Source organism: Perognathus longimembris, chromosome 8, assembly GCF_023159225.1.
Source record: "Perognathus longimembris pacificus isolate PPM17 chromosome 8, ASM2315922v1, whole genome shotgun sequence".
Taxonomy (NCBI): domain Eukaryota; kingdom Metazoa; phylum Chordata; class Mammalia; order Rodentia; family Heteromyidae; genus Perognathus; species Perognathus longimembris.
Window position 1 is genome coordinate 52,579,628 of NC_063168.1, and position 24,719 is coordinate 52,604,346.

Below are 24,719 nucleotides of genomic sequence, written 5' to 3' on the forward strand. Positions count from 1 at the left end.
AAAATATGTACATATTAAATGAATCACTCAGCATACTTGATATAATAACTTAAATGTTTTGGCTTCTCTAAAAAAATGAATAAACAGAATCCTACAGTAGATTCTTGTGTGCTTTGTTTCTTCCAAACACCATGCTCTTGAGATTATCCATTATTGGATTGGTAAAATGGTCCTTTTTACTGCTGGGTAGTATTCCATTATATGAATACATCACTATTTGTTTATCCCTTAACCTATGGATGGACTTATGTTTTTTCCCCAGGTTTTAATATTATGGGGGAAAAATGCTGCTTAGGAATTTATCTTTTCTGTTTCTTTTCTTCCTCTTCTAATTGAAGCACTAAGGCAGGAAGAAAATGACTCAACATAAAAACCACACACCAAATAAACTGAGAAAAAAAAAAAAAGGAACATCTATCAGGCCACCTTGCTCAGAATGGCCTTTGGGTTGCCACGCCCTGGCATTCTTTGCCTCAAGAGCAGCATGCTTAACATTGGCTGCCTCTTCCAGCCTGGAAAATGCAATAGTCTACCCTAGTGGAATATTACTGTTGGGTTCATTTCTTTTTAGGGAGAATGAAAACTTGATAAGAAACAATGATTCACAAACAGATCTTGAGGTCCTTCTCTGAGCACAATGTGCTGCTTAACTGCTTAGTTGCTACTAGGAACCATTTACATAGTCCATTTGACTTGCACTGGGTCTCTGAGCCTCACCCGTCCATCATCTACAAAGCCAGTCAATTAGATCAGGAGAGAAGAAAGAGGCTCACTTACCTGGCCTGCCAGGTTGAAATAAGAATGGTTGGTTAGGTTGACTGGTGTGGTGTGACTAGTCTGTGCTCTGTAGTTGATCACGAGCTCCCCACCATCCAGGGTGTATGTCACCCAGACTTTTAACTCTCCAGGGTAGCCTTCCTCACCATCTGGACTGGTGCGTGAGAACTGGACCCCGTTTGACAGCACCTGAGGAGTCCACAGGACCTAAAAGAAGTATTTCCAAAGAGGATTAGTCACTCCAATTCCAAGCTAAACACCACACTTAAATATTTAGAGGCAACTGATTCCAGAAAGAGAAATACTTACATAATTATTAAGACTTTTGAATAACAGCCTGGATTTTTCACTGACTTTGGAGGAGAAAAATATTTTTGTTACTTTCATTCCATATATTCCTTTTTATTATTTTTTTTTTTTTGGCCAGTCATAGGGTTGAATTCAGGACCTGAGTGCTGTCCCTGAGCCTCTTTGTGTTCAAGACTAGTGCTCTACCACTTGAGCTAGAGCATAATTTCCAGCTTTTTCTGAGTCGTTTAATGGTGATAAGATTCTCACAAATTTTCCTGCCTGGACTGGCTTTGAACCACCACAATCCTCAGATCTCAGCCTCCTAAGTGGACAGGATTACAGGCATGAGCCACCAGCACAGGGCTTCCTTCCTTATACTCTTGTCCCTTAATGCATATGGTATGTCTGTATGTATACACAGTATTTTCCTCTTGTCCCTTTTTTTGTGTGTGTGCTAGTCCTGGACCTTGAACTCAGGACCTGGCTCTGTCCCTAAGCTTCTTTCACTCAAGGCTAGCACTCTACCACTTGAGCAACATCATTCCACTTCTGGCTTTTTTTTGCTGGTTGATTTGAGATAAAAATCTCATGGACTTTCTTGCCTGGGCTGGCTTTGAACCGTGATCCTCATAGCTTATCCTCCTGAGTTGCCAGGATTATAGTCATGAGCCACCAGTGCCCGACTGCTTATTTTGGTGCTAGGGATCAAACCCAGGACCCAAATATTAGGCAAGCGCTCTATCACTGAGAGATTTTCCCCAACCTCTATACAAATATTTATCAAAAACACTCCAAGCTTCTAACAGTGGCTTCTCTTGGCTTTGTCCTGGAGGCCCTAAGACCACACTTCCAGAGGGGAAAATCAACATTTGTCAAGGAGACATTGGTTAGAAGCTTCACAGCGAGTATCTCTCCTTTCTCAGAGCAGAGTTAAAGTAGGTTCATTGTCCCCACACAGGCTTTGACATGAATCACCTTGCAAGTAAAGTTTTTTGGAATCAAATGAAATGATCATCTTTATAGATCCAAACACTTGAACACTGACAATTTCTTAGCACTCCAACTGACATAATTACCCTATTTTGCAGGTGAGCAGATTGAGTTCAATGGAGTTAACTTGCTATTTCTACCCCCCTCATCCCAGAGGAATGGAACAGAAAGTTTTTATACTCCATTATTGCAAAGAAAAATTTTATTTTGCTTAAATTCATCCATGAAATTTGTGACAGAGCTAGGATTTAAACTCAGGTCTGGCTGTCTTTTCTACATTTTAGTTCCAGTGAAAGTTTTGTTCAGATTGTTATATTCTTTTCCCTCCTTCCTTCCTTCCCTCCCCCCTTCCCTTTCTCTCTCTCTCTCTGCTGGGGATGAACCCAGGTCCTTGAGAATGATAGTCAAGTAACCCACTACTGAGTCAATACTTCAAATATCCATTGTCAAGAGAAGAGTTGAAGGCAAAGTGTATTCCAAATAGAGAAACCTCGTGGGTTAACAACTGGGCCTGTGAGCCCCGCTGGCTGACCGCTTTGATGGCTGTCGCATTGGCCAGGAAGGGGAGCCCAGCAGGAATGGAGGTTTCTGGCTTCCTTCACGGTGAAAGCAGCTGGCATTTGAAACAAATTCACTGAGCTTAGTAAAAAAATTAATTATATACCCTAATTATCTCTTAGAAATGTTGAACTTCAAAGATACTTAATATAGGATGTTTTAACACCTGAAATTAAAAAAAAAATAGTTCTCCAAATGGAAAAATTTAGGAATTTAATATCTGGAATAAAATGCTATGAAGGATTTTTCTTGATCATAGTTTCCAAATCTCTGGAAATTTCTCATCTCTAGATTTTTTTGCAGGCCTTTCTAGTCCTGTCAGATGACTTGGCTTTTATCTTTAAAAACAATGTGAAAATAAATAGAAAATATATTCCCCCAACTAAATTATTCATTGTTTGTTGAGATCAAACAAAACATAAAGTTCATCTGATGCTATTATTATATCAAAACTTATTTACTCAAGCTAGGAGCCAGGGGCTCAAGCCTGTAATCCTAGCTACTTAAGAGGGTGATAAATGGAGAACGGCAGTTTGAAATCAGCCCAGGCAGAAAAATCTGTGGGACTCCATCTCCAATTAACTGAAAGCATTACACAAGTGGTAGAGTACCAGCCAAGAATAAGCTCAAGGTCCTGACTTCAAACTCTAGCACTGGCCAAAATAAATAAATAAATAAAATATACAAACAAATACATATATAAATAAAAATATAATATATATCTTATTACTCAAAATTTTTGTGGCTCCATAAAAATAAAATATTTTCCATTCAAATATTTTCTCTTCTAATCTCTAGGCTGCTGCATAACCATTCTCTCTAATATCCACTGATTGAGTAAAATGTTATCTATTCTCCCAAGATAGTTGTCCTCTTGGGCTATTCCTTTCTTTACATGTACCCCCCCAGCACACTGTTTACATCTATGCTTTTGCAGCTCACCCATCACAGTTATCAATGAATGATTCCATTTCCCTCACTCCACTGTGGGCCTCAGGAATTTCCGGTCTATGATGCTCCCTGGTTTATAGAGGGGCTCAACACAATGGGGGATATTGTATTGATTATGTCCCCCTAAAGTTCATGTATTAGAAACTTAATAAATTCATAATAATGATATTTAAAGGTGGGACTTTTGGCAGGTCATCAAGTCATGAAGGTGAGACCTCCCTGGGATGGTATTCGTGGCTTTATAAGAAGAGACGACCCGAGACCCATGCTTTGTCTCCCATGTTACGAGCAGCGCAGACTCTCACTGGAAGCCAGCATCGTGCTCTTGGGCTTTCCAGCCGCTAGCACTGTGAGCCAAATTACCTTATGCAATTATACGGTACCCAATCTGTACAGTCAAGTCTAACAAAGAATAAACAGATAGGTATACTTATTATTTCATTGTGTTCACAAAGAGAACCCATAGGAAGGTAGATCACAGAAATTGCCACAGTGGGACAGTTGGCCCAATGTGCTCAGGTTGAGGCTTTCCCATGGCATGTTCTAGAGACTCTTCAATCTAATATCTGGCAGAGTGGACACTTCCTCTGCCTTTTGCTCTCCGGGGTACAAGGAGTCCCTCACCAAGGAAAGGGAACCAACAAGAGAGTCTGGTTCTAGGCCATCAACAGGAAGCTTGTGGGAGAGTAGAAAACAGAACAACCATCTTCCTTCAACAGAAGTGGCCACAGACTGGAAAGAAGGAACTGTGGGCCTGCCCACATGCTTCTGGCTCTACTCGGGCAGACAGTGGAGTGATAGAACTTAAAGGAAAGTTATCTCTGATATTTTCTCACAGCCTGAAAGAGAGCTGCACTGTTGGGTTAACACACAGACTCCTGAGGGGCCTGAAGGCAGGAGGCCAGGCATTCTGACCTCAGCCAGGGGAGAAATTTGATCCATTTGCTTTCATGGCCTGATGTTCCACAGAAAGTGGAAGTAATGGGAGCTTGTGTTTAGGAAGGGGGAACTGGGAAGAACCTGAGGTAATTGTCAGACTCAAAGCACTCCAGTGGAAGGGGAGGCCTGGGTGTGGTGCCACACTGCATGGGCAGGGGTTTGTAATGGGTTCTGGGGGCGGGGTTGCTGGGTCAGGGGCACCCATGGCAGCCATGGAGTTCAATAGCAAATTACAGTATAGGGATAACTTTAGGGCCAAGCTGGTCGGGCTGGCCCACTTCAGACATGTGTGGACTTCGTAGAGCCTTACAGTGCTCATTTGTTGCTAATACAGGCCTCTAGTAAGAATGAGAGAGGATGTATGTGAAGGCCTTTGTAGCAATAATTCTAAATCCATGTTTCTTCAACTCCCTAATCCCAACCCTGTGAGAAGATCATTCCCTGTCTTTCCTAAGTTGGGGATGATTGTCCTTTCACTCGGGGCTCCCCTGCCTATGATAGTAGATGAAAACCAGGGGATGGCTGGGCACCAGCGGCACATGCCTGTAATCCCTGCTACTGAGGAGTCAGAGACATGAGAATCACAGTTTGAAGCCCTGCTGGGCAGTAACCTCTGTAGTGTGATTCTTCCTCTCTTCCTCTTTCTTTCTTTCTTTCTTTCTTTCTTTCTTTCTTTCTTTCTTTCTTTCTTTCTTTCTTTCTTTCTTCCTTCCTTCCTTCCTTCCTTTCTTTCTTTCTTTCTTCCTTCCTTCCTTCCTTTCTTTCTTTCTTCCCCTCCTTCCCTCCCTCCCTCCCTCCCTCCCTCCCTCCCTCCCTCCCTCCCTCCCTCCCTCCCTTCTTTCCTTCCTTTGCCAATCCTGGGCCTTAAACTCAGGGCCTGGGCATCCCTGAGCTTCTTTTGCTCAAAGCTAGTTGTATTTACGTGGTACTGAGGAATCAAACCCAGGGCTTCATGCATGCTAGGCAAGCATTCTGCCACTAAGCCACATTCCCAGCACCTATGAGATTCTTATCTCCAATGAATAAGCAATAAGCCAGAAATGGAGCTGTGGCTCAAATGGTAGAGTGCCAGCTTTGATTGAAAAGGCTAAGATAGAGGGCCTTGACCCTGAGTTCAAGTCCCAGTACCAACACAAAAACTAAAATGTAGGGCTGGGAATATGGCCTAGTGGCAAGAGTGCTTGTCTCGTATACATGAAGCCCTGGGTTCGATTCCCCAGCACTACATATATAGAAAATGGCCAGAAGTGGCACTGTGGCTCAAGAGGTAGAGTGCTAGCCTTGAGCAAAAACAGAAGCCAGGGACAGTGCTCAGGCCCTGAGTCCAAGGCCCAGGACTGACAAAAAAAGAAAAAAAAAACCCAAAACTAAAATGTAAAAAAAACAAAACAAAACAAAAAACCATGGGAATAGATGTGGCCATCAAAGTCTGCCTCCCTGAAGGTAGGAGAAGCCTCTTTCCTGGATAACCCTACCAGGGGTGTGTTCCACAGCCTAGGGTGTGCCTAGCAAACAGACATGCTTGAAGGTACTCTGTCAAGTCTATGGACTATGTCACATTTCTCCACTCACCTTGTCAAACCCTCTGAGTCCTCCGTGCAGACTGTTGGGCTCTCTGTTAATGGTCAGGTGATATTCCTTTCCATCCAAGGTGAATGCTCCTTTAGCAATTCGGTTGGCCACCCTCCCAACCACTGCTCCAAAGTAGGGTTGCTTCTGGAGATATCCTGCAAAAGGCAGGGGATGCCAGTGCTTTTAGAATGTGCAAAGCAGGGGGCAGGCTCACACTGCTGCCATCGCCTTCTTCTGAAGGAAGCTGCGAGAACCTATTAAGTTGTGTATACCAGAGTCCTTATGGTAGCATAGAAAAGCAGTTCTTGTACACATGACCTTTCCCTTTTCCAGAAGTAATTCATGTTGACTACAATTTTTTTTAATTTTATAAACCACAAAGAAATTTAATCCCATTTAATCTCATCACTCACAGGAACCACTGCTAATACTAATACTAATTTCTTTCCTTTTTTTTTTTTGTTGGCCCTAGGATTTGAACTCAGGGCCTAGGACACTGTTCCTGAGCTTTTCTGCCTTAGGCTAGCACTCTACCATTTGAGTCACAGTGTCACTTCTGGTTTTCTGGTGGTTAATTGGAGATAAGAGTCTCATGGACTCTTCTGCCTGGGTTGGCTTCAAATGGCAATCCTTAGGTCTCAGCCTCATCAGTACCTAGGATTATAAGCGAGAGCCACTGGTGCTCAGTTTCTTCCTTCTTTTAGTGCACGTGTACATGTGCTTTTTAAAATGTTGCATCATAATCTGATTTTTTTTCATACTGTGCTAGGTACCCACCATATCTACTTTGGATAAGAAGATAATTCAAATACTGTAATTTAAGTATTTGAATGGCTGGAGAAGTTCTCTTTTTGTATGTTTGTTTTTGCCAGTCCTAGGGCTTGAACTCAGGGCCTGAGCACTGTCCCTGGCTTCTTTTTGTTCAAGGCTAGCACTCTACCACTTGAGCCACAGCACCACTTCCAGCTTTTTCTATATATGTGGTGTTGAGGAATCGAACCCAGGGCTTCATGCATACGAGGCAAGCACTCTACCACTAGACCATATTCCCAGCCCCTGGAAAGGTTCTCATGAACACCAATTAGGCCAGTTACAGTCACAGGTTCTCATCACTCATCTAGTTGGGCACAAGTTAAGTATTAATAACTCACTTCTAGGTTCATTGACTGGTTCATTTCTCACCAATTCTTGATGTCTTAGGGTCCTGTTTTTAAGACTATTACCAGCTAACAATTACAGAGCACTTCCTAAGTCCCAGTGACTTTCTAAGGGCTCTACATTTAATTAATTTGCTCTTCAGAGCATTTCTCCAAGGTACTTTTATCACCCCATTGTACATTGCATGAAGTGAGGATAGAAAAGTTAAGTAACTGGCTCCAAAACACTAGTTGGTGGTAGAACCAAGACATGGATGTAGACCCGATCACAGACCCGAGTCTACATTTGTTTTCTTGAGATAAGGCCTCACTCACTATGAAGCTCAGCCTGAGCTGCAACATGGAGCCCTCCTGCTTTAGCCTACCTGAGTGCTGGGATTACAGGTATATGCCACCATGCTTGGCTCTCAGTTTATGTCCATTAGCATCACATTGGGAACCAGTCATCCCTCAGTATCCCTTCATGACTTCATTCAGTCATGACATCCAAATCTCCAGATGTTTGAGTCCCTCATATAAAACAAGTGTAGCATTTGCATATAACCCACACACATCCTTCCACATACTTTCACTCTTCTGTAGATTGTGCGTAATACCTGCTACAATGTAAGTACTTTATAATACACTGTATGATCTAGGAATGACAAGAAAGAAGTTAGTATAAATTTACTAAATTTAGTAAATCCCCCTTCACATATGTTTTTATCTGTGGTTGGTTGAATTCACAGATGTGAATCCACGAACACCAGGGCCAGCTGTGTTTGGTAAGCACAAGGCATTCTGGCTGACTGACTTTCCCACCATCTCTAGGCACAGGCTGGCTGCTCTCTGCCAGCTTCCTCCTTTCTCCCCACCTCCTCTCTTTGTGAAGTTGTGGCTTTAAAAACCCTTATACTGGTTAACCAAAAAGAGTCCCATGGGGATAAATGACTGTCTGCTTTTCAGACAGAAAAGGGGGTGCTTCTTTCCTGCCCATCATAAAGTCATGACTGATATTCTATAACAAAAGCCAGGTAAACAAAAGCCATACATAACAAACTTATTTGTCCATAGTTTTGTGTGATATAGGAACCCATCCATTTATGCTTAGGCTGGCAGGATAGACATGTTAGTGTAGTGTAGGCTGGCCTGGACTGTGAGCCTCCTATTTTACACTTCCTGCTTTAGCTGAGATGATAGGCAGGCACATACCACAGTGCCCATCTTTTTCTATTGAGATGGGGGGGTCTTGTGAACATTTTTGCCTAGATTGACTTGGAGCCTCGATTCTCTCAATCTCAGTCTCCTAAGAATCTGGATTAACAAGTGTGTGCCAATGTGCCCAGTTGTTGATTGAGATGGAGTCTTTTGAACTCCATCTCAGCCTAGCCCTAAACTGGGATCCTACTAATTTCCATCTTCCAGGTAGCTCGAGTTGCAAACATGGGCCACCAGTACCTGGATCATACACACATACACACACACACACACACACACACACACACACACACACACGTATATATATTAAGGCCTGCTGGCTCTCCTAGATGAACTACATCATTTTACACAAAATTAACAAAATAACATAAAAAATTCTACTAGAGGGAGGGAAGATATTTGGAGACAAAGGGAAGAAAATAGATTAATTGCACTTTCTAGTCAGAGACATTGTATTTGTGGTCATATATGGTCAGATATATATCATAGTCCCTAGCATAATTAATGATCACAATCTGTTTGCATTTGCCTAGCAAGTCCAAGGTCTAGAGGGGTGTAGAGAGAGACTGGAGTGAGGTGAGGGTGGGAGAAGAGACAAAGCAGAGATTTAAATCAGAAATTTCAGTGTTCACACAAAGACACACTTGTACATTCACAATATTAGGCTGCAGCTTCTAACTGGATTCCTTTGTCCCAACTCTTCTTCTTATCTCGTTTTCTTTTCTTGGTCAGGGCCTGGGCACTGTCCCTGAGCACTGTCCCTGAGCTTTTCTGCTCAAGGCTAGCACTCTAGCACTTTGAGCTACAGCTCTACTTCTGATTCTCTGGCGATTAATTGGAGATATGAGTCTCAAAGACTTTCCTGCCCAGGCTGGTTTTGAACCTTGATCCTCAAATCTCAGCCTCCTGAGTAGCTAGGATTACAGGTGTGAGCCATCAGTGCCCTGTTTTGGTTTTTTTTTGCCAGTCCTGGGTCTTGGACTCAGGGCCTGAGCACTGTCCCTGGCTTCTTTTTGCTTAAGGCTAGCACTCTGCCACTTGAGTCACAGCACCACTTCTGGCCATTTTCTGTATATGTGGTGCTGGGGAATCGAACCCAGGGCTTCATGTATACGAGGCAAGCGCTCTTGCCACTAGGCTATATCCCCAGCCCCAGTGTCCTGTTCTTAACTCAAGTTTTCTAAAAGTACTGCTGCATGTATGCATGCATGCATGCATGCATGCATCTACCTACCTACCTACTTACCTACTTATGGTGGTGTTAAGGATCTAACCAAGGACCTCACACTTGCTAGGCAAGAGTTCCACCACTGAGTTCCATCCCCAGCCTTAAAACACTAATTTATTCTTTCCATAATAGCCCTCATAACAGTAATAGCTGGTATTTGATAATAACTGGGAAGAAAAATGAAAGAGAAGTAGTCTCCCTGACTGTATGAGTTGATTGTTTATGCCTGTGGCTCATAAGTAAATATTTTCATCACAGGTGTTGAAAGCAGTACAAATAAGTGTAGGAGGGTCACACAAATGGAAAACACTTTTAAAGATAAGAAATGGTAAGAAAACCCCACAGGAAGCATTACTAGGTTCCCTCCCCCCAACGTTGTAATTTCCTCCTTTAGAATGAATGCTATAGAAGAAAGAACTCATTTTTCTGAGGGAGAAATTGAACTATTCTGACCTCCAGTTATGGCTATTATCCAAGCAATGTAAGTAATCTACCTGGGAAACAAGATTGTTCACATCCAAGCTGGCAGTTACAAAAGGACCACGGAGTTCTTATCCATGGAGTTATTCATGTTTAGCACTTCCTCCTGACTCAAAAACATTTGGTGTGGCAAGGTAATGTCAAGATAATCCCTTTTCTTGTCAAGTCTAATTACTTCAAGTTATTTACCTCATTGATTTATATATACTTATGTAATATGTAATCAGGCATTTAAAAAGAATATACAATGAAAATGAACTCTACTTCCTATACCCATGGAACTTTCTTAAGGACAGCCAAACACTTCTAAATTCTTAATATAGATTGTGTGTGTGTGTGTGTGTGTGTGTGTGTGTGTGTGTGTGTGTGCTGGTTACTGGAGCTTGAACTCAGGGCTTGGGCTTTGTCCTTCAGTTTTTCAAACTCAAGATTGGTTTTCTACCATTTGAGCCACTGCTCCACTTCTGGCTTTTTAGTGGTTAATTGGAGATAAGAGTTTCATGGATTTTCCTGCTCCAGCCAGCTCTGAACCATGATTCTCAGACTTTTGCCTGCTGTGTAGCTAGGATTACAGACATGAGCCACCAGGGCCCAGGTTAATATGGGTTTTCTTTTCTTTCTTTTTTTCTTGGTCTGAGACATGACTTGAACTTGGTATTTGTGGCTGCTTTCACTCATGGCTAGTGCTCTACCAACGGACCCACACCGCTAACCTTTTTTTTTTGCTTTTGTCAGTTCTGGGGCTTGAATTCAGGGCCTGAGCACTGTCCCTGGCTTGTTTTTGCTCAAGGCTAGCACTCTGCCACTTGAGCCACAGTGCCACTTCTGGTCGTTTTCTGTATATGTGATGCTGAGGAATCGAACCTACGGCTTCATGTATAGGAGGCAAGCACTCTTGCCACCACCTCTAACCTTTTAATATGGGTTTTTATACACTAGAATTACCAGAATAGTAGGTAAGAGCCATTGCATACTTTCGTAGTGGAGACAATATATTCTTGCTATGAAACGTGTGAAGTCTTTGTCTCCTTTGGCAACACTAAAGGTGTCTACAAAAACCTTACACTGGGGGCTGGGAATGTGGCTTAATGGTAGAGTGCTTGCCTTGCATGCATGAAGCCCTGGGTTCGATTCCTCAGCACCATATAAACAAAACGCTGGAAGTGGCCCTGTGGCTCAAAGTGGTAGATTGCTAGCCTTGAGTGAAAAGAAGCCAGGGACAGTGCTCAGGACTGGCAACAAACCAAAACAACAACAACAACAACAAAAACCTTACACTGGACCTTCAAAAGGGAAGTAGGGTTCACTTACAATAACCTCGAATATAGCTGAACATATTAAAAAGAAATACTCTGAGGACAGTTTCTTCTTGTCTTCTCTTTTGAAATAGATTTCTTAGAGCAAGGGTAGGGGTGACATTGTCCAAAAAGAAAAGAAATAGCTTTCTTTTCCTTTACTCAATTATCTAAGTTATGGTCCATGAATAAAAGTGTCCATCTTGATCCAACACTAAAAAGAATACATGAAATGCTTTGACTTGACTTGACTTGGCATTTTGTGAAGCTAGGATACATTCTGATTAGAAAATATGATGGAGCATTTGCAAGTAGCTTGACAACAAGGAAACAACTAAGTCATGGTAATCAAAGCAAGCCAATATCTTTTCTAAGGAAGAATCTAAAGGATTCTTCCTTCCCCGGGACTCCCCCAAGGTTCCCACACTCACAGGTGATTGAGTGTGTAAATGCCTTGAGCCTTGAACAGTAAACACTTCCACAAGTGGCACCCTCATGCCTTTCAAGAATCTAGTGCTTCCCAGATGCCATGTCTTCTAGGCTCATACTTCACACAGATTTTAGGTCTATATGAGTCTTACCTCAGAACTAAAAATGGTAAACAGTGAGGGCAGTGCATACATATTTTTGTAAAGGAGGTGGTGATGAGGAGAGAAAGGAAGCAGATGGTAAAAGCAGGTGCCCACACCTTATCATCGCCAATTCTCTCACTGGTTCTGGATTTGGGGGGTCATATATCCAATTCTCCTTCAACTCCACCGAGCAATTTTGCATGAACCAAATCACATTTTTGTGGTCCGTTTAAGCCAAGAAGATAGTGATGCTTGAGGCAGAGATGAATGATTAAGCCAATGGATTCTAAAGAATTCCCTTTCTGCACTTGCCTGCCCTCCAGGTCTTCTGACTAGAGGGAGGTGGAGTTGTTCTCCAATTGATCTCACACCTTCAGCCTACCAGTTAGTTTCCTGAAACAGCCTCTTTATTGCTTTCTTCTCTAACCTAAGCTGTGGGGGCTCAATGGCAGACAAAGATCTTGAGACAAGGAATAGGATCCTCAGCAATGTTCTCATAAGAAATTTTGTTAAGGGGATTGAGAATAAATTTTTCCCCAAGTGGGGAGGGGGAGAGCAACTCGCAGAGTTTTTCTGTTGACCCCAAACCCTGAGTCAAGTTAAACATCTAAAGAACCATACAGGCTTAGAAAGACACACCAAAAGGAAAACCTCAAACCTCACATAAAATTTGTGCACACCCCTCCCCTGAACAGGGACTACTCTGTTTCCCTTTGCCAGCTGTATTTCAGACCTCATTTTCTGTTTAGTTATACCACAATGGCAAGAGATAACGTGATATACAAACCGTAATTATAATTATTGGATTAAAAATCGTCTCTATGGATGAACTGCAAGCTCCACACAGGTGAACCTTGTGTTTTACTGAATGAGTCCACTGAATTACCAGTTTTTAAATGCATGAATCCATAATTCTAATAGCCCAAGGACAGGATGAGATAAAAGCTCATCTGTGCCTGATGGGAGCTGAGATCTGAGGATTGTGGTACAAAGCCATCCCTGGCAGAAAAGTCTGGGAGACTCATACCCAATGACCAGTAGAAAGACAGAAGTGGAGGGTGGCTCAAGTGGAAAAGCAATAGCTCTGAATGGAAAAAGCCAAGCCAGTGCGGCCCTGCGTTCAAGCTCCAGCACAGGCATACACACACAGTCCATTTGGTTAGGAGACCTCTTTCCTGACGGGAAGGACTTCCTGTTTTCACTCTGGACGTGTTTATTGAGCAACCATAAACTAGGGCCTGTACCCCCATTGACCAAAGTAGCCAAGCTCTCTCCAGAGCTTGCACTCAGCTTACACAGCTGGAGTATTGCAGAGCCAATTAGGCCTCAAAGAGAATCCAATGAAGAAAAAGGAGAAGTAGAAGACCCAGGTCTTCGGTTTTCCTTCCTGAGAGAGCCCCAGGGAAAGCCACACCTACTGTGGCCAGCAGTTCAAAGATCGCCCCTGCGCTTGCTGGAATTCGGTCTTACTCGTTTGACTTCTGCTTTAACCCAAGCAAACCGGAACGGGTGACTAGAGGTCAAGTTCGACAGCCATTTATTTATTCATTCCTTACCGGCCCCCCTCCCCTCCCGCCCAACTCCGGATCACCACACAACTTGTCAGCCTGGGTGCAACCCACCTTCCAACTCGGCGAAGCCCAGCACCACGTCAGAGGCTTTTCCCTGCCTGTCTGGGACCTCCAGAGCTGTGATGGTGCAGCCCCAGGAGATGATGTCCACCTTGAGCAGATCTGACTGCAACTGGAACTTCTCCACGGGCCCGCCCCCCGACGGCAGCTCTCCAAACACCGTTCTCGTCACTGAAACCATGGTGCGCAAGGACGGAGCGCAGCAGCGCCTGGTTCTTCAAATCCCAGCGGCCGAGGGAGGACTGGCCAGAGTTTACAGGAGAAGGGGGCGGGGCTCGGCCCAGACTCCTCCCCTTCCCGGCTTGGATTCAGAGTGACCATTCCTGCAAAAAAAAAAGTAAAAATTTAAAAAAAAAGTCTTCTGGGGCCTTTCGGAATTTTTCCTTTGCCCGAGGTCTAAAAGAAGGAAAAAGTTCCAGCTCGACTTGCAGTTCTGTTCCTTTACCCACTCTGGCTGCAGTGCATGTTGGGAGTGGTAGTCTTTGGGAGGTGGAATTGCCTTTGGGGCGTGGAATTGCCTTTGGGGCCTGTAGTCTTTGCAAAGCCAAATGCTGAGTGGGCTGGGTTCCACCTCCCTTCTCAACTTGGAATGCCTGGCTCCTTAACGTTGGTGTGGTGGCTGACTGGCCAAAAAAGCGCTGGAAACATGTGAACAGAATTAGAGATAGATGTGTAGACAGACAGACAGATAGATTAGATAGATAGGTAGATGGATGGATAGATGAAAGAGAAGTAAGGAGGGAGAGAACGGAAGATAGGAGAGAGACAGAGACAGAGACACACAGAGAGAAAATTAGGTAGAGACAGCGAGACAAATATTGAGGGAAATTCCTGGTTTGATCCAGGCCTCTTTGTATGCCGACTGATTGAAGATCTGTCCCTTGGATGTGGTCCTCCGAAGCAGAAGTCTTCTCTGATTGCCAGCCTGGGGTAGCAGCCAAGAGCCCTCATTGTAGAGAGTCATCAGCGAGGAAAAAGCCCTTAAGTTCCCTTAAGAAGGAATTTATTTATTGTTGAGCCTATAAATGCCATGTGCTGTTACTTTGTTGTCTCCTTTAATTGTAGGGAAAGACAGGTATTCTCTTGCCTCAAAAAATGCCTATCTCTAGTCTCACTTCTGGGAGTCTGCTATATAGGAATCTACATTTTTTCCCCCTTTAACTTCTCTCAGACTATTCTATTCCTTCTTTGTTTGTTTTTGTTCTTTTTGTTCCTTTTTTGGGTGCCTGGGGTTTTTTTTGTAATACTTTTTTTAGCTAGCCAGTGACAATCACTTTTCTGGAAGAAATCAATCTACATTTGGAAGAGAATGAATAAATTATATCTTCTCCATCTAAAATGATTTGTAGTTATATATATGTACACTCTAAATTAATTATCCATATTAAATATTGGTTTAATTCTTTTCTGCATTACTTAATTTCACCATGAAGCTTATTTGAAAAAATAATAACTTTAATTGCACAGGATTGAATTATCTTGACTTTCAGATAATTGGTACTCTGAGAAAATTAAAAATGGATTAATCAAATGCTAACATCTAAAGATCACAACTTTGAAGTACATAGTGATTGATTAATTTCACCACCAGCAGTTATTAGTTTTTCCCTCATGTTTCATAAAACAGGTTTTTTAAAAAAACTTTTTTTTTTTTTGCCAGTCCTGGGCCTTGGACTCAGGGCCTGAGCACTGTCCCTGGCTTCCTTTTGCTCAAGGCTAGCACTCTGCCACTGGAGCCACAGCGCCACTTCTGGCCGTTTTCTGTATATGTGGTGCTGGGGAATCAAACCCAGGGCCTCATGTATACGAGGCAAGCTCTCTTGCCACTAGGCCATATCCCCAGCCCATTTTTTTTTTGTTTTTAATATATTTTTATTTTCTTTAGTTGTACAAAGGAGTTGCTATTTAACAGGGAAACTTTTTTCTTTTTCTTTTTTTTCTTTTTTATCAGTCCTGAGGCTTGAACTCAGGGCCTGAACACTGTCCCTGGCTTCTTTTTGCTCAAGGCTAGCGCTCTATCACTTGAGCCACAATGCCACTTCTGGCTTTTTCTATATATGTGGTGCTGAGGAATTGAACCCAGGGCTTCATGTATGCGAGGCAAGCACTCTTGCCACTAGGCCGTATTCCCAGTCCCAGAGCAACCTTTTTCTAGTTGGTTTTTTCACTCACAGCTCCGGGTGGCATTACCACCAGAGCCACACCTCCCTTTCTGTCCCCCGCACCCTGGCTGGTTAATTGAAGTCAAGTCTCTCTGATTTGTCTTCCTGGGCTGGCTGCAAATCTCAATTCTCAGATCCCAGCTAGGATTAGAGGTTTGAGCCAGTGGTGCCTTCAGACTATTCTGAAGAAATGTTTCTCTAAGGTTTGATCATTCAAACTTTCTGAAATCAGTCTGATGGTAAAGACTAAGATAAAAGTATTAAGGATTTTGAGTTAAAATATAGACATATTTTTATTTCTTTGCTAAATCTGGAAGCTCTGGAAGAATCCTGATTATAGGAAGGAAAAAGTGTTGTGCCAAGTTGCAAGACCACCCCCAAGAAGACCACCGAGATTCAGACACTCCGAAATGCAAAAGCAAGGCAAGGCTTTATTTAACGAGCTGCCAACTCGGGCCTCGTCCTACCCACCGACACAGCGGAGGTTAGGAGGAAGCCCCGAGCTGTGATTACACAGGGCTTATAAAGGCAAAGAACAAGGTTACAACCATCAGCTGTGCAAGCAAGATTAGAACACAGGTACAAATCTGATTGGCTCAGGGTTCGATTCTAAAATGGGGTTCACGTGGTGGGGCCTGACTTCAAAGTCTGGCACCTCATTTCCCCCTTTTTCTTTTTGGTACCTTGGGAGCCAATCATGGCTCCATTCTGTCCATTTCAATGGCTTGCATGTCTAGGGGATGATATAGAGATAAGGCATGGGCCAGTAGGGCCCAATGTAGTAACCAAAGGGCCTGTCACCATTTCTTACAAGAATAGTCTCTGTACCTCTGTTTTGCATGCCTCTAGTTTATCCTGCCTCATCTTCACAAAAACAACTCTGGTCCCTTGATTTTAAAGGGGGGCTGATGGGTGAAGATCATCCATCTTCTGTAACTTCTTCAGGCTGACTCAGGGGCGTAGACCTTACCTAGCCAGGGACCTATAACCTTAGTCTCAGTCTAACTTTCTTTTCTTGAGGCGAAGGCAAGGTGGCTGAGTTGGGTGCTTGGAGACCTCCCATGTTCCATCACGGTAGTTGTCATCCAGGGCAAAGGGGTCAGCTGGCCTGGCGTGGAAGCAATGAACCCAAGTGGCGATGCCGTCTAGGGTCCCTTCCACCGTGGTTAATCTGTTGATTGGGGGCATTGGCAAGCTGACAGGCCTTTAACAGATCTCAATAAGGACACAACACAATCTCAGATCTACAAGCTTTCTTTCCTAAACAGATGTATCAGCTTAAAATTCTCACTGCCAGTCAGGGCTTTGAGTAAATGCGGGGGGTGAGATTTTAATCTATCCTCTCATTTGACAAACTTACCCTTACTAACCACTATCACAGATGACTGGCAAATTCCTGCCCAGTAGACAGACATGGGCATTGGAAAGGCATGCTTATGAACTATTCTTCTAGGACTTCCCGGCTTTAACTTTTGAAAGGCCAACAGTAGTGACTCTAGGATCTGACACCATCTCTGCCATCCAAGCAGTGGCTTACTGCCTCTGGATGCTCCATCACTTTTGTCCCAGGAGGAGTGACTTTCGGCTTGGACTCAGGGCCTGAGTGCTGTCCCTCAGCTCTCCAGCTCAAGACTAGCACCGTACCACTTTTGAGCTCCACACTACTCCATTCCCAGCACTCTGCTGGCTGATTAGAGACAAGCCTCTCGCAGGGACCTTTCTTTGCCCGGGCTGGCTTCGAACCGCAGATTCAGATCAATGAGTCTTATAAGGGGCCACTTTACTCCAATTATAAGCAACAAGGTGGTCCACACAGAAGTAGTTTTTAAGCATGCTATCTTACCTGGAACTTATTAAGGGTCAGTATTAGATCTTGACAAACTTGTAGGAATCACCTGTGCTTCTCTGTGGGCCTGCTGGAAACTGTTACAAAAAAACCTACAAAGAAGCTGGAATGGCAATTAAACATTTTGGTAGCCATAATTCTCCTTTTCTCACTTTGCAATAATTATTTAGGACAATTTTACTTCCAAATTTCTTCCAAAAGGCTACAAAAACAAAACAATTAATACAAAAGGAGGAAAACACACAGGCCTAAGAAAAGCTACGAGTTGGAGATCTCCCAAGCTGGCCCACAACCTCCTACAAGGGTGCAGAAGGAATGGACCCGAGTTGGCCCACAACCTCCTGCAAGAAGGAGTGGACCCGAGTTGGCCCACAACCTCCTGCAAGGGTGCAGAAGGAGTGGACCCGAGTTACGAGTTAGAGATCTCCCAAGTTGGCCCACAACCTCCTGCCAGGGTACGGGAGGAGTGGACCCAAGTTGGCCCACAACCTCCTGCCAGATAAGCAGAAGGAGCAGACCCAAGTACAAGGTGGGCGGGTTGAGTCTTGTTTAGGAGGTCCTCCTGGTCAGTTCCGACCAAAAACCAAACTGACTCGCGCCCTACAAGCAAAAGCAAAACAGACAAATTACAGGACAAGACAAATGAACAGTGCTGTTTTCTTACCTTCGGAGTCTGGGATCTCGGGGTCTCTGGGGCTATCCCGGACGAGCCCCCAAATGTTGTGCCAAGTTGCAAGACCACCCCCAAGAAGACCACCGAGATTCAGACACTCCGAAATGCAAAAGCAAGGCAAGGCTTTATTTAACGAGCTGCCAACTCGGGCCTCGTCCTACCCACCGACACAGCGGAGGTTAGGAGGAAGCCCCGAGCTGTGATTACACAGGGCTTATAAAGGCAAAGAACAAGGTTACAACCATCAGCTGTGCAAGCAAGATTAGAACACAGGTACAAATCTGATTGGCTCAGGGTTCGATTCTAAAATGGGGTTCACGTGGTGGGGCCTGACTTCAAAGTCTGGCACCTCAAAAGCTGCTGGGAACCTGCAGATTGATTTTACTCAATCCATCTGCACAGTGGGTCTTTGCCTAGCTCTGTTTTTGGCTTGCTTCCTAGGGCCTTCAGATGGCCTCCGACTAGACTGTGGAGAGTACAGAAGTGTGTCTGTGTTAGGAAATTAGGAGAACTAAGATCCTTTCCCTGCAATCAGATGCTAATGAAACATAATAACTGCTTCTCAACCATTTCTGTCTGTGAAATTGGAAGGAATATTTAACATTCTTGCCACCAAGCCTCAGTGCTCCCTCAGGAAACTGGGGAGTTCCTATAGCAAAGGGAAATGAGCTTGCAACAAGACCTCATATAATACATCATATAATAACATAACACAACATATAATAATAAAAAGACCTTTGTACAATGATCCAAAAAGTCCACTGTGTGTTGCTTCACCAGATCTTCGTCAAGGCTGTGTGAGGCTCATCAACCCACTTCCCACTTGGGCCTGACTCATGCAAGTCCTTCCAGCAATGTTGTGCTAGTAAGGATGTCTTAAACTCTTCAGCCTTTTTTCTCAGCCTCCAATTCTCAGTGTTCTGCCAAGTTCTGGCTGCCACAGAAACAGAAATACATCTGAGTGGCTAGCACCAAGTATTGTGAGGAGAGGATGTCTGGATGCTTGATTTTGTTAGAAAATGAAATATACCATGCTATTTCTTTAAGATGTAAAGAGTATCAGTCTTGAGTTCATTTTACTTTTTGTTTTGAAGTGTTTAGCCAGAGTGTCCCAAACAGAAATATATTAAGTGTTACCTGTCAGGCATAAACTCTTGGGTTTTCTCTACTCAAATATAATGTTTTTCTTTTATTTGTGCTAATACTGGGGCTTGAACTCAGGGCCTCATGGCTTTTTCCATTCAAGAGTGGTTAGAGCTTTACCACTCAAATCACACTTCGACCTCCAGCTTCTTTGTTGTTGTTGTTGGTGGTGGTGGTGGTGGTAGTAGTGGCGCTGAGGCTTGAACTCAGGGCCTGGGGGCTGTCTCTGAGCTCTTTTGCTCAAGGCTAGCACTCTACTACTTTGAGCCACAGTGCCTCTTTTGTTTTTTTCTAGTGGTTAATTAGAGATAAGAATCTCATGGCCTTTCCTTCCCAGGCTGGCTTTGACTGCAATCCTCATATCTCAGCCTCCTGGGTAACTAGGATTACAGGTGTGAGCCACTGGTGCCCGGTAGATTGTGACATTTTTGTAAAAGAGAAATTACTTAATTATTCTTTCAATCAGAGGGGAAAGGGTTAGCTCCCCTCACCAGAAAATAATTAAATTAAATTAAAAAAATAATGAGAAGCCAGGCCTGAGGTGATCCCATCTCTTGGTGCCACATAGAAATGTAGAGTACATTGCCCCCAGGACCTCTTAGCCCCTGGAATGCTACAAATGACAGAGTGCTGTAACTTGCAGCCCTGCAGGGCTGTGGCACAGAGAAAACATTCTGAAATGTAGGAACAGACGAACTTATCATTTGTCTAAAAGACACCTACCTCACACAGATTCTCTTCTGTCAGGTTGATCCGTTACCGTGCACCTGTTCCCTTTCTCATTCCTCAGGGCTTACTGTCAGTTCTGGCACTCAATATTCACTGTCTGGAATAGTTCCTTATCTTTCTAGGAGAACAGTTTTGTTTGTATTGTTGTTTACTAAACTATTGGCTCTTTGACTCAATATTTTGACTACATGTATATATGTATATATTACATACACACACACACACACGTTTTGTAACCCAAACTCACTATACTTGGTTTCAGATTAAAAGTACCTGTATCCGGAAGCCAGGAATACCTGGGAGAATTCCATTAAGGTCAAGAGAGGTAAAATTCTTCATGGTTCAATTAGATTTATTTATTTATTTATTTAATCAACAATTTTGGAGCAGCTGCCAGGAATGCAGTATGGAAAGCACGTGAGAAACTATTTAGGAAGATGGACTACATTTAGCTGTATAGCCTGTTGTTTACTTGCCAAATATTCACTGAATATGTGCTCCGCACCACACTTTGTGCTAATTTACATTAAGTAAAACATGAGTTTTTCCTTCAAGGAGCTTACAATTTAATGTGGTATAATCCTCATTTCTATCATCCATAAAAACTTCAATAAAATCTCCAAACTTCGTTATTTGTTAATAAAGCACCTATTCAAGTTTGACTCTGATAATGTCCTTCCTCATAACTTCTTAACAAAGATCCAGTCCAGAATTAGGTATTACATGTAGCCCTCTTGCCCCTTGCCCCTCCGTGTGTGTGTGTGTGTGTGTGTGTGTGTGTGTGTGTGTGTGTGTGTTTTCTAGGGGTTGAACTCAAAGCCTCATGCTGTCATTCTCACTCAGCTTTTCCAATCATGGTTGGTGACCCATGCCTCTACTTCCAGTTTTTTGTGGGTTAATTGGAAGAAAAAGTCTCTTTGATTTGTTTGCCCAGGCTTGGGAAGAACCTGTTCCTCATGATCCTCATCTCAGCCATCTCCTTTAATTCTAGAATAATCCCAGGGGCTCTGAGTATCTTAGGCTTTTTGTTGCCTCATAAACTTCCATCCAGTGTTTTTGAACATTTTTGTTATCTTTAAGTAGTTTTACAAAGAAGTTGCCATTGAACAAAGAAGTTTATGAATATAGTGCATCTTTTTAAAATTTAATTTTATTGTCAAGGTACAGAGGGGTTACAGTACATTTTGACCAATGTCATCCTTTTCAACACTCTTACCTATTCCTCCCAACCCACCCTTTCCCACGCTTTTCTTAATTTTTAGGTTATGTACTGAGTACTTTTGTCATTTAACAAAACAGTTTATGTGCACAATTTTTTGTTTGTTTGTTTGTCGTGGGCCTTGAACTCTGGGCCTGGGCACTGTCCCTGAGCTCTTTCGCTCAAGGCTAGCACTCTACCACTTTAGCCACAGCGCCACTTCTGGTTTTCTGGTGGTTAATTAGAGATAAGAGTCTCACGGATTTTCCTGTCTGGGCTGGCTTTGAAACGCCATCCTCAGAACTCAGCCTCCTGAGCAGCGAGGATTACAGGTGTGAGCCACCGGCACCTGGCTATACAATGCATTTTGATCTGAGTCATCACTTCAACCTCTTCACCCCTTCCACCTAGCCTTATTTTTCTCAATTCTATGGTACATGAAAGTATTGAACACTTCACGAATTTGTGTGTCATCTTTGTTCAGGGGCCATGCTAATCTCTGGGTTGTTCCAGTTTTAGTATAGGGGCTGCTGAAGTGAGCACTTATCCAATGTTTTTAATATGTGCTGATGACTTATGCCCGAACCACTTATTACTGTGTTTGGAGCTGTTTTTCTTATATTTGAAGATGATAAATGTTGGAGTACACACACACAACACACACACACTCACACACACACGTATATTTCATCATACATCTGTTTTAGATCTAATCCTTTACAATAGATATGAAAACCTCTGTTACCTATGCATGCAAGTTGTATCTTTCTGAATTTATGCCTCCACTCCAGGATCATTTAGTGTGGTAAATTATAAAAGTGAATTTAAAGCCAGAGCACTTTTCACTCTATCATTCTGCCTTTGGCAGGCGTTAATAGTCAGACACATACTGAACCCTTAGAGTGTTCTGGAAACCCTGATCGATTTTTTTTTCTTAGTTTGAGCCAATGGTGGTACCACTAGGGCTTTTGTCTCTCTCATTCTTTGATATGAATAACATCCTGAATTGATTTTATGAGAAGTGTTTCAAAAGAAGTCCCTCATCCACTCCTCTCTGACCTCATGGTAGCCTGTAAGCTTGTTCTTTTATTCTGGAGCAATAACTGGACTGAGACAATATAGTCACTTGTAGATATCCTTTGTTACAGCAATACTTTTTGTTTGTTTGTTTTTGTTTTGTTTTTCTTGGCCAGTCCTGGGGCTTGGACTCGGCCTGAGCACTGTCCCTGGCTTCTTTTTGCTCAAGGCTAGCACTCTGCCACTTGAGCCACAGTGCCACTTCTGGCCATTTTCTATATATGTGGTGCTGGGGAATTGAACCCAGGGCCTCTTGTATACGATATCCCCAGCCCACAAGGACTTGGCTTTTCTTGGTTGGGTTTTTTTTTTTAACTGTATTTTTTTATGTTTTCTTTTTTGGTACTGGGGATCGAACCCAGGATGTTGCACTTGCCAGGCAAGCGCTTTGCCACTGAGCTACATCCCAGCCCGGACTTGGCTTTTCTTATCCACTTTCTTTTTAAAACAAGTTGGCGTAGTCTCATCATTACACTTTTTTTTTTTTTTTTTTTGGCCAGTCCTGGGGCTTGGACTCAGGGCCTGAGCACTGTCCCTGGCTTCTTCTTGCTCAAGTCTAGCACTCTGCCACTTGAGCCACAGCACCACTTCTGGCCATTTTCTGTATATGTGGTGCTAGGGAATCGAACCCAGGGCCTCATGTATACGAGGCAAGCACTCTTGCCACTAGGCTATATCCCCACCCCTACACTGCTGTTTAATGATTTACAGCCTCCCTCAGTTTATATTACCCTATAGTAGCAATCGGTATAAAAGCAAGCTTCTCATTCGTGATAATATTGGCAGAAGTCCTCTATTGAATTTCACTGTGCAGGTTTAGAGATTCTCTTCTAGACTGATTGCTGTGTAAAGTACGGCCAGATTCATCTGACAATAAGTAGCTGTCTTTCAATACATTGTGAGTGAGGATAGGTGCAAGGAAAATACTGGATGCTAGAGTGAGAATGCATGCTGAGCAATATAAAACAATATACACCCAAATGGGGAGGGGGCTAATTTAGAGAACTATGAACATATTAGAAATTGAAAATAAGAAAATACATACAGGGGATTGTTTTAGAGAAATTAAACATTAAGAATACACATGTGTGCTCATGTATGAGTGCACATGTATATTTGAGATAGGGTCTCTGTACCCCAAGTTGGCCTCAAAACTCACTGTGTGGCACAAGCTGGCTTCAAACCCCATATTTTTCTACTTCTACCTCCTGAGGACTTGGATTACAGCTATAACACAATGCTTAGCTCAAAGTTACTTTGATTTTAAAAAATTGTTATTATAGGGCTGGGAATATGGCCTAATGGCAAGAGTGCTTGCCTCCTACACATGAAGCTCTCAGTTCGATTCCCCAGCACCACATATATGGAAAACGGCCAGAAGGGGCGCTGTGGCTCAGGTGGCAGAGTGTTAGCCTTGAGCGGGAAGAAGCCAGGGACAGTGCTCAGGCCTTGAGTCCAAGGCCCAGGACTGGCAAAAAAAAAAAAAAAAATGTTATTATAAAGGTGAAGAACAAAGAGGTTACAGTTTCATAAGTCAGGCAATGAGTACATTTCTTTATGGACAATGTCACCCCTTCCTTTGCTCCTCACACTGTTTTGTTTTGGTTTGGTTTTTTTTTTTGCCAGTCCTGGGCTGGGCCTTGAACTCAGGGCATGAGCACTGTCCCTGGCTTCTTTTTGCTCAAGGCTAGCACTTTGCCACTTGAGCCACAGCGCCACTTCTGGCTGTTTTCTATATATGTGGTGCTGGGGAATCGAACCCGGGGCCTCATGTATACGAGGCAAGCACTCTTGCCACTAGGCCATATTCCCAGCCCCCTCACACTGTTTTTGATTTGTTTTGGGGCTGGTTGCTGATGGAACCCAGATCATGCACATGTTATACTACTGAGCTACAATTCCAGTCCATTAAGAATATGAATATATAGGCTGGGAATGTGGCTTAGTTGTAGAGTGCTAGCCTTGAGCAAAAGAAGCTCAGGAATAGCTCCCCAGCCCTGAGTTCAAGCCCCATGCTGTCCCTGAGCTTCTTTTGCTCAAGGCTAGGCTCTACCACTTGACACACAGCTCCACTTCTGGCTTTCTTGATAGTTTGTTGTAAACAAGAGTCTCACAGACTTTCCTTCCTGGGCTTCCTTCCTTTGAACTGTGATCCTCAGATTTCAGCCTCCTGAGTAACTAGAATTACAGGTGTGAGCCACCGGTGCCTGTCCCTTTAAGGATAATTTTACATATCAAAATATTACCCGTGTC

The 24,719-nt window shown here is 43.2% G+C and overlaps 1 protein-coding gene and 1 non-coding gene across 2 annotated transcripts in view; both read right to left on the reverse strand.

Annotated features, from left to right (window-relative positions):
* Galm (galactose mutarotase) overlaps positions 1-13,855 on the reverse strand; it is a 48,716-nt gene extending 34,861 nt beyond the window's left edge. The window contains exons 1-3 of the mRNA XM_048353093.1: positions 13,630-13,855; positions 6,079-6,233; positions 778-984 (exon numbers count right to left, since the gene is read on the reverse strand). Coding sequence (XP_048209050.1) covers positions 778-984; positions 6,079-6,233; positions 13,630-13,819 — 552 coding nt within the window. The 5' untranslated portion in view covers positions 13,820-13,855. The remainder of the gene's footprint in view (positions 1-777; positions 985-6,078; positions 6,234-13,629) is intronic.
* A 7,973-nt stretch (positions 13,856-21,828) lies between these two features.
* Positions 21,829-21,932, reverse strand: LOC125356999. Its single transcript, XR_007212031.1, has one exon. It is a non-coding gene; the product is annotated as a U6 spliceosomal RNA (small nuclear RNA).
* Positions 21,933-24,719: the final 2,787 nt, after the last annotated feature.